The sequence below is a fragment of the Sus scrofa genome, chromosome 9 (assembly GCF_000003025.6).
Source record: "Sus scrofa isolate TJ Tabasco breed Duroc chromosome 9, Sscrofa11.1, whole genome shotgun sequence".
Lineage (NCBI taxonomy): Eukaryota > Metazoa > Chordata > Mammalia > Artiodactyla > Suidae > Sus > Sus scrofa.
In genome coordinates, this window is record NC_010451.4 from 45,146,300 (window position 1) to 45,155,639 (window position 9,340).

At 53.2% G+C, this 9,340-nt stretch overlaps 1 protein-coding gene across 1 annotated transcript in view; it reads right to left on the minus strand.

Annotated features, from left to right (window-relative positions):
- Positions 1-6,957, minus strand: part of DSCAML1 (DS cell adhesion molecule like 1) — a 368,115-nt gene extending 361,158 nt beyond the window's left edge. Inside the window, 1 exon segment of the mRNA XM_021062901.1 lies at positions 434-6,957. Coding sequence (XP_020918560.1) covers positions 434-659 — 226 coding nt within the window. The 5' untranslated portion in view covers positions 660-6,957.

Genomic DNA, 9,340 nt, shown 5'->3' on the forward strand with positions numbered 1-9,340 from the left:
AAGCCGTAGCCCTATTTGGCCAGGACTCCCAGGTGGACAGGCATGGCCTGAGGACCCCTCGACACGGAGAGCACCCTGGGGTGCCAGCGCCACCCAACCGTAGGCAGCCGGCAACGGGCTGGGGGAGGGGTCCGGGCAGAACGGTGGCCCAGCCAGGAGCGGAGAGACGAAGGGCTCGCTCACCACCACCCCGCCGGGCGCGCCCCAAAACGGCAGGCACGGGTGGCTGGCCGAGCGGTCCAGAGCGGACTCTCACCTGGTAGCTCTTCGGGTGCCTGCCCCGCCCCCGCTGCGCCCCACCAGGGCCGGGCGCGGGGGTCGGTCCCCGCTCCACGCCGGGTACCTGGAACCCGCCGGGCACCCCGCCTCGCCGCCAGCCGCGCGCACCCCCGCCCCGCCGCCTCCGCCGCCCTGCCGCCCGCGCGGGTCTCACCTTTGTGTAAAGAGTCCAGGAGCAGGAGGAAAGTTACCAGCCACATGCCATAAAGAGGCCCTATTCTCCGGGGAGGTGGTCCTGTGGCCGGCCGTGCGGCAGCGCCTCTCCCCCGCTCAGCGCGCTCCCAGCCGCCCGCACTCCGCGCCCCGCTCTCTCTGCTCCTCAGCCCAGCGCTCGGCGGCGGCGGCGGCTCCTCCCTCCTCGGCTCCCTGGCTCCTGTCATCCGCGGGGCTGGGCTAGGCGGCCGCTCTCCCCGCCCCCCCGCGGCACCTCGGCTGGGGAGCTCCGCTCGAGCCACGAGCCCAGACGGCCCCAGCCTCACCAGCCCAAGCACAGGGGCGGGGGCCCGGACCGTACTTACGGCCCTGGCCGGGGGTTCGCCTCTGAGAGGCAAGGGGTCCCTGCCACCCACCGGCTCGAAGCCTGCGGTCGCGCACAGGCGTGTGTCATACGTGTGCCAAGAGCCCGCCCTGCTCAGGCCAAGGACGCCCGGTTTCTTCTGGTCCAGTCACTTGGGGCCAGGCTCCCTGCCTCTTTCTGACTCAGTTTACCCCCTTGGATAGGGAAGCATGAGCACCGGAGTAAAAGTCAGACCAAGACCCTTTGGAGCCCCCCGCCCACGGAGTCCGGCCCACCTCCAAGCTTAAAGGTGCATCCCCTTTCAAGCTCTAGTTACTTCTGCAACCCCGGGAGCCCCAGCTGAGCCCACTCCAGCACTCCGTGGGCATTGACCTCGCACTGGTTACAGTGTGATACCTAGACATTATTTGCAATAAATAGTTTCATGTCTGCTGTATCTGGTATCTTCCTCCCGTGCCCCCCCAACCCTGCAGCTTTCTCACTGAACAGAAACTGGTTTATTCCTTATACCATTCTGAATAAAGTCGGCACAGAACTGAATAGGGCTTGAGTGAGGGTATCTTAGTTACAGAACGAATGCTGAGCACATGCCGTGTGCCAGGTTAGGCAGTGGGGACCGAGGCAGGCTGAGTCAGGACGCTGTGAAAACACTAGTATGGTTGGAAAACCCTCCTTATGTTGTAATGCCAAAAGAAGGGCCCACGCAGGGTCCAAAGAAGGGCTCCTCTGTAGCCCTGTAAATGGAATAAGCCAGGCTGGGCCTCGTTTCCTAAAGGGTAAGGGATGCTACCTTGATATGCCCTGGCCACTTGGCAGGGCACAATTTTGACCCAGTTTTCTGAGGTGAGCAGGGGGACTGGAGCAGAGAGGGAGAGATGGAGGGAGAGAGCATAGTTTAACCTCTTTGACAAAGGAAGAAAATTTACTTCCCCAAAACGCCTTGCCCAGGATCAGACAGGAGAACTAGGACTCCTCATTCTCAGGTTTTGCCGATAGCCCTAGTGATTTTAACCAAAAAACTTTGTGTACATTTACCTTTTTTAATATGTTGAAATATACATGATACAGAGTTTAGTTTTGACACTTTTTAAGTGTACTATTCAGTGGCATTCGTGATGTTGTCTAACCATAACCACTATCCATTTCCAGAACTTTGCATCATCCAAACAAATTCTGCACCCAATAAACACTAACTCCCGAATCCCCTCTCCCCCAGCTCCTGATAACCACTAATCTACTTTTCTGTCTCTATGAATTTGCCTTTTAGGTAACTCACATAAGTGTAATCATACAATATTCGTCCTTTTGTGTCTGGCTTCTTTCACTTAAGATAATGTCTTCAAGATTCATCCATGTTGTAACATGTGTAAGAATTTTGTTCCTTTTCATAGCTGACTAATATTCCATTGTACCTTTAGACTTCACTTTGTTCATTCATTTGTCAGTGAACATTTGGGTAACTTTCACCTTTTGTGAATAACGCTGCCATGACCATGGTGTACAAGTAGCTCTTTGAGACCCAGCTTTCAACTCTTGGGGGAGTGGAAATTGCTGGATCATATGGTAATTCTAACTTTTTGAGGAACTGCCAGGTGCACTTACTTTTTTTGCATAGTACTTTCAGAGTTGAAAGGGCTCTCACCTGCGATTGCTCCATGTGATCCTCTCAATAACCTTTGAAGCTTTAGCACTCCTTTTTAAAACAGGTGAGAAAAGCAAGGTTTAGCTTGTTCAAGGTCACTCAGTTTGTATCACAAGCAAGACCAGAATCCAGGTCTCCCGACATCAGGGACAGAGCTGCTTGCTCCACACCGTGCTTCCTCCCTTGGTGGCCCAGCTCCATGATGCGAAGTCACCTCTCCAAAGCAGATGCTTTTTCACTAGGTGTTTTGTGCTCTGTAAACACAGGCAGAGCACAGAGACGGGGGCAGACTGCCACAGGTGTTTGAGATGACCCCGCCCAGCCTTCTGCTTTACGGATGAGGAAGCTGAGGCCCAGCACCGGGTCGGGGGGGGCAGCAATGGACCCACCGAGGTCATGCAGGCAGTGACAGAGTCCAGCCGTCTCCAGGCTTCTGGCTGATGGCTCCCCTCACCACCGCCAGCCTGCTGGGCTCATTCTTGCGTCGTGTTCCTCCGCTTCTAAAGGAGACGGTTGCTGAGAGGAATCCAGTTATTTAAAACTAAGCCTATTGACCCAGAGCACCTGGTCAGGCCATGCCTAAAATAAACTGCTAAGCCAGACAGGATGAAAGGGGCTGCTGTCTGTTGGAAGGAGCCGGGCCCTGAGTGGGCCTGGGGGGCGCAGCACAGCTGTTCATGCCCCACATGCTGCAAAGAGAGAGGAGGACCCTTCGCTTTCCATTTACCTGAAGTACCTCCTATAACCTGAGTGTCCCTTTATGCTAGTTACACCTGGCGGCCTTTAAGGGACTAACTACATCAATATGGAGAGAGTCGGGTGTTACCGGACAGGGAGGTTATTCACCGGCTCTCTCCTGAAGAGGCAGCGTGGAGGAACCAGGGCAGGTGAGGGGGGCACACTGGGGACTCCCTCTAACACGAGGAGGCCTTATCACGTCATGATGAGGAGCGTGGCTTAAGCCAGAGCTGAGATCTCAGCCTAACTTGGCCACGTACTAGCTGTGCCCCCCTGGGGAATGAATGCGTGTCAAGCCCCCGTTGCCTCACCTGTACAGTGGGGACAGCGCCAGCATCTCCCCTGCAGAGCTCTTGTGGGGATTCAATAAGACAAGACCCACGGCTGGCACGAAGTAATCACAGTAAATACGTGTATCACGCATGTTGTTGGCTTCATTCAGAGGAACTTGACCTGTAGGGGGTGGGGGAGGGGATGTGGGCATGAGAGCCCAGCCGCCACACAGCAGAGCTCAGGAATCAGGACTCGAGCAAGAGGCCGCAGAAACACAGAGGAAGGGGAACTTGACGCTGGAAACCCACAGAGTGAGGGTCGGCAAGGACAGGACCAAAACCAGATGGCCCTTAGGCTTTTTGTACTTTCCTAGGCTTGGCGCCTCCTTCATATTTAGGACAATGTCTTTGAAAGTGACCGTCTGGCTCAGATGTATTCCACAGTCCCCTGTTCCTGGAGTCGTATGGGAGGGAGTTAGCTTGGCAGAGTCAGCAAGACTCTCAGCAAGGGAACCCCAGGGAAAAGCAAGCCTCCGAGGAAGAGCGTGGGTGCTTGTGTCACCGACACCCACGCCAAGCCCTGATGCTTGCCTCACAGCTGACATTTTGGAGGGGGGCTCTTTTTTTATTTGGATAAACGGACAATTCCTTCAAAGTCCCAAGCTGGATGGAAGCCCTCCCACCCACACGCAAATATATGCACACCAAAGTGAGAACAAACACAGTTGCCCAGGCAAACATCCATGTGTACAGGTAAACATAAACACTTAATGACAGGCACACCTGTGCTCAGAGGCAATTTGAATACAGTCCAAAAATTCTGCATCAACACCGATGCATATGCCCTAATATATTTCATTAGAGCCTCAAATGCGTGGGATTCAATTCCAGCAGGGACACACCATCCATTTTAGAACAATGACTAATCTCAATATTCTGTTGCATCAGAGTGCTGGGTGATGATGTAGCTGGTGTGTGTGTGTGTGTGTGTTACCAATGCCAATCGAAGCAGCTATATGAAGACACTGGGAGGGGACCGTTTCCAATTCAGGTTAATCATGGATATTTGAGGGGTATTATTTTGCCATGTTATATTAAGATGAGAGCTGTCGTGAGAAACAACAGATGTTTTTATTGTTTCATTCAAACAACAGCTTATATATTTTGGATGTTTTCTTCAAAAACAAAGGCATGGAATTATTTTAGCAAAGCCTTCTTATGTGCTCTGAAATTCTTTAACAACTTCAGGATAAATATGGTTTCATAAAAGAAATCAATATTGAACCAGGTCAGTGGTAAAAACTTGACATTTGGGCTATATAGCTAATTCGGGATTGACCTTCTTAGTACTTACTCATTGATTGGAGGGAAAAAAACAAATAAGGATTTCCCTGCCCTTTTTTTTTTTTTCAATTTGTAATTGATTTCAACGTCACATGAAGAGTCCTGGTCTACGGTTCAGATAGTCTGGGTTCTGGTCTCACCTTTGCCACCTTAGCCAAGCTGTCGGACCTTGAACAAGTCACTTCATCATGCTGGGCTTCAGTTTCCCATACCCAGGCCTGTTCTCTAATGCCAGCAGAGAAACAGAAATATATATTTTCATGCACAGAGATTCAGAAGCAAACAGACCCCGAAACCTACACAAAATCAACTGTGTTTGTTTCAAATGCCTGCACATGCATCTCAAATACTTCCGTCATCTTGAGACAGGGTGAATCATTGCAATTCATAAACTATAGTGCCTATAGAGAAGGGGTGCCCATGCCAGTTCAATTACCTGGACATTCCTTCAACCAAAATGCCATAGGCCCAGCTCAGACAATATCTAAGTCACACTTGGCCACTTACCCTCTCAGCGTGTCCAATGCTAGTATCGCAGTTCTGAGCTCACTGAACGAAGGGCCCAAATCCCTGAGGCTCCTTCCCCACAGGTGGAGTCTCTGGGGTCCCATTGCCACTGTCTCAGGAGGGTTGTTCATGGGCTGGGAAGACCCCTCAATAACCATGGCTGCTCTCCCACCATCGTCTCTCTGCTCCCATCTCTGAAACTGGCGGAGAAGCCAGCCCAGAGAGGTTCCAGAAAGCCAAAGTTCCCTGCCGCTGAAGCTCATTGCCATGTGTCTCTCTAGGGGTGAGGAATCTGAACCAAGTGAGAAAGAAACACAGGAAAAGTCCATGAGGGGAGCTGGCTTTGCTGGCTCCCCAGGCTGCCCTGCAGGTCTTCTGACCCACGCAGCGCTCACAGATGTGCTCATCGCATTGTATTTCAGCATCTTCTCTCCGGAAGGTCTGCGTGCTCTGCGTCTCACTCCTTTTTCTAGTGCCCCGTGCCCTTCTCCACCCAGGTGAGCCTCCGGGTGCGGCAAGGCCTGGGCAAGCACCCCCAGCTTTCCCGGACCAGCCTTGCTCGGGGCTCTGCTTGCCCCAGACGTCTCCTCGGCCTGTGGCCCTCATCCCTGGGTCCTGCATCGTGGCTAGTTGGGCACATATCTGATTTGTCTCCTCTTCCAAACCCCTTTGAGTTTGTACCTGCAGAGCCTGGCCTGGCGCCTCCCTCCACCAAGGGGCACTCCGTGTGGATTTAATGACCAGGCAGGCTCATTCCCACAAGGCTGCAAATACCTGATTACAACTTCACACATCATGCCTTCCAGAGGCATGTCCTGTAACTGGAATCAAAGCCTCAGGCTTTGTCCTTCTCATATGAGCGTTTTGGGCCCAGAGCCACAGGAGCTTGTGACACAAGCACCCACTCCTGACCTTGAGGCCAACATCTCAGCAGCTCCCCCTCTTAGCCAGCATCACTGTCCTCTTCCTCAGTGTCACCATCACACGGGACTTTTAGGAACCAGAGCCTTCACATTTTCTTTCATTTCAGATTCTCATCCAAAACAGACAGATGGGGCCAGAAGAGTTTTGTTCATGGCACAGCTGAAGAAACTGAAACTCAGAGGTTTCAGATGCACCCAGAAGCGGATCTACCATGAAACTAATACCACTTAAGCTCCAGGGCCCTGGAGGGCCCCCATCCTGTGTTCACATGGTCAGATGATATGGGTAATTTTGGTAGAACACTATGGCTAATCGGCAATCAATGATGACTTCTCTAGTGTCCATTTGGGGATCCAAGGGTCCCTCAAAGCCAGTGAGTGATGGCTCCATTCAGTCTGGGATTGGTGAGACATGTGTGCTGTGCACCGAACAGTTGGCACTACGATGTAGCCACACCCCCGTGAGGAAACGGCTACAGGCATATGACCACCATTGGGCCAAGTCCTTGGCTTTGGGACACGAAGTTACAGGGCCAGAAGTTGTATCACAGCACAGTTATGGCCTGAGGTTCCTGCACTAGAGATGTGTGGGTGTGTGTGGGTGGGTGGGTGTGGAAGAGAAATCGGGCTGGAGAATGTGTGGAGCCAGAATCTAGCCTGTAAAATTATGAGAAGAAATGTTATTTTATTTGTTTGTTTGTTTTTTGTCTTTTCTAGGGCCCCACCCACGGCATATGGAGGTTCCCAGGCTAGGGTCTAATTGGAGCTGTAGCTGCTGGCCTACCCCACAGCCACAGCAACAGGGGATCCGAGCTGGGTCTGTGACCTACACTACAGCTCACAGCAACGCTGGATCCTTAACCCACCGAGCAAGGCCAGGGATGGAACCCGCAACCTCATGGTTCCTAGTCGGATTCATTAACCACTGAGCCACGACGGGAACTCCTGAGAAGAAATGTTAAAAAAAAAAATTAATAATAATGAAAAGGCATTACAGAGGTGTGTCAGACAGATCATGTGATGTCTGCGGTATTTCAATTTTTTCCTGAATTTGTCATTTGTGGCAATTTCAGCATTCTAAATAATCACATTTGCACCTAATTTTGTATTCACAGTTGTGTGGTGTTTTCCGTAACGAGCTCCCTCCAAATGGTCTAAGCTTCAGGTCCTGCAAACCCAGGTCCGTCCCAGGGACTGGCCCCAGGTCACACTGTGGAAGCTGAGCGGGGCCAGGAACCAGGCCTTCTGGATTCTGGCCCAGCCTCTTCCCACCACCGTCCCTTGCCTCGGAGATATCAGACAATGTGTGATTTCTGTGTGTGTGCAGCACTCTGCACACACAGGGTCCTTAGAGAGGCCACCACCCCGAAGAGACTATTGTCCGTGGTGAAGGGGAGATGGAGGCCTGGGCGAGGAAAGTCCTCTTCCTGAGAAATGGGGCCTTGTCACCACAGGCCTGACCTGCTGGTCCACTTGGTGCCACCTGAGTCCCCTTCATACCCACTCTGTGGGACAACGCTCCCCCCAACACAGGAACAGAGCCACCAGCACAGACGATGGCGATGGCCCTCGAAGCCTAGGGGTCGAGGAAGACACCAGGAAACTCCTCTAGCCACGCTGAGCTGGGAGACAAAGTTGCACGGGGGTGGAGTTGTGTGTGGGGTTGCAAAGGGAAGCAGGGACATTGCATGAGGACAGTGGGGGGAGCGGTACCCGTCCAACAGCCACAGACTGGGCGAGGGGGTGGGCGGCACCTTAGAGCCCAGCTCACTGACCTCACCTCATAGCCATGGGCACTCTCTGCACCACCAGGCAGGTGCTACCTCTTCCTGGCTAAATGCTTCCAGGAACAAGGAGCACCCTACTCACCCTGAAGTTCACCCGATTGTTACTCTCGGTGTCAGGGTCACAGTGGTCTCTTTACTGAACCCAGTCTGCCTTAGCCCTTGGAGTGAACAGGGCCTGCCCGCTGAGGGCTTTTCAAATGTCTGAGAACAGCCATCCCAGCTCCCCCAACCCCCGCCCCCACTCGCCTCTTGCCAGGCTAAATATCACCGTTCCGTCAGCCTCTCCTTTTCCAACGGAATTTCCAGACCCTTCCCTCTCTTGGTGTCCCCTTTGCAATGTGAACAACATCTCCCTTAAAAACAGAATGGACCCAACCCTCCAGATGAGATCTGGGCAGCTCTGAGGACAGAACTTGGTAGGTTCCCACCCAAGATTTGATCGTCTCTTTGGGGCGGACACGCCAAAAAGCTGGGCCTCTTTTCCCATGAACTGCTGCCCATCCGGACCCTGATGTGGGTTATTGGGGGGGGGTGGGCATGACTAGACTCACTGTGTGTTGAGCTCTGGGAGAGGAGACGCTGCCTAATGGGTGGCAGGCAGCACTTACACCCAGTGAGTGAGACTCTGTACAAGCCCAGGGGTCTCAGCTCAGCCCCAGGAAGGGTGCCAGATCTCAGCTGAGACTTCAGGGATGGGGGAAAGGAGGCCCACTTTCAGGCCTCATGGCACTGAAAGCCTAGCATCTCGACCCCACATGCTCTTACTTATCCAGCCCAGCTGAAAAGCAGAAAGATCCAAGACCGCCTTTTCCAAGAGTCTCCTGAAAAGGAAATGGGTGATAGGCAAAAGCTGAGTTATGGTCAGATAGGTCTGGAGCACACTGGAATAACCCGAGGTAGATGGGCGTCTTTTATCGCAAGGACCTGCCAGAGCCTTTAAAACACTGCTGGGTAGTGGGAGCCTCCAAGCCGTGGATACCGTTGGAGGTACAACAGCCTGTTTCCCACCTCTCCTGCTCTCAACCTCTGTCCTTTCACTGGTCATTGCCCAGCCTCGACTCCGAGGAAGCACCAGTTGTGGGGTTATTGAGACTTTCAGCAAGTTCAGGCCCGACCCCCGTGCAGGGGGCTCCCAGTGTCCCTGGAAGTGCTAACGCGGGTCCCCGCCTGGGGACACTTGCTCTTACGGGGAAGGGGGCTGAAGGCCATCAACTGCAAGCATCTACTTGTGTCTACTTGGGTCGCCCTTACAGGGAAGGGGGCTGGAGGCCATCTACTTGTGTCACAGGGGAGGGAACAGTGGCCGTGCTGCTGAAGGACATCAGGCCACA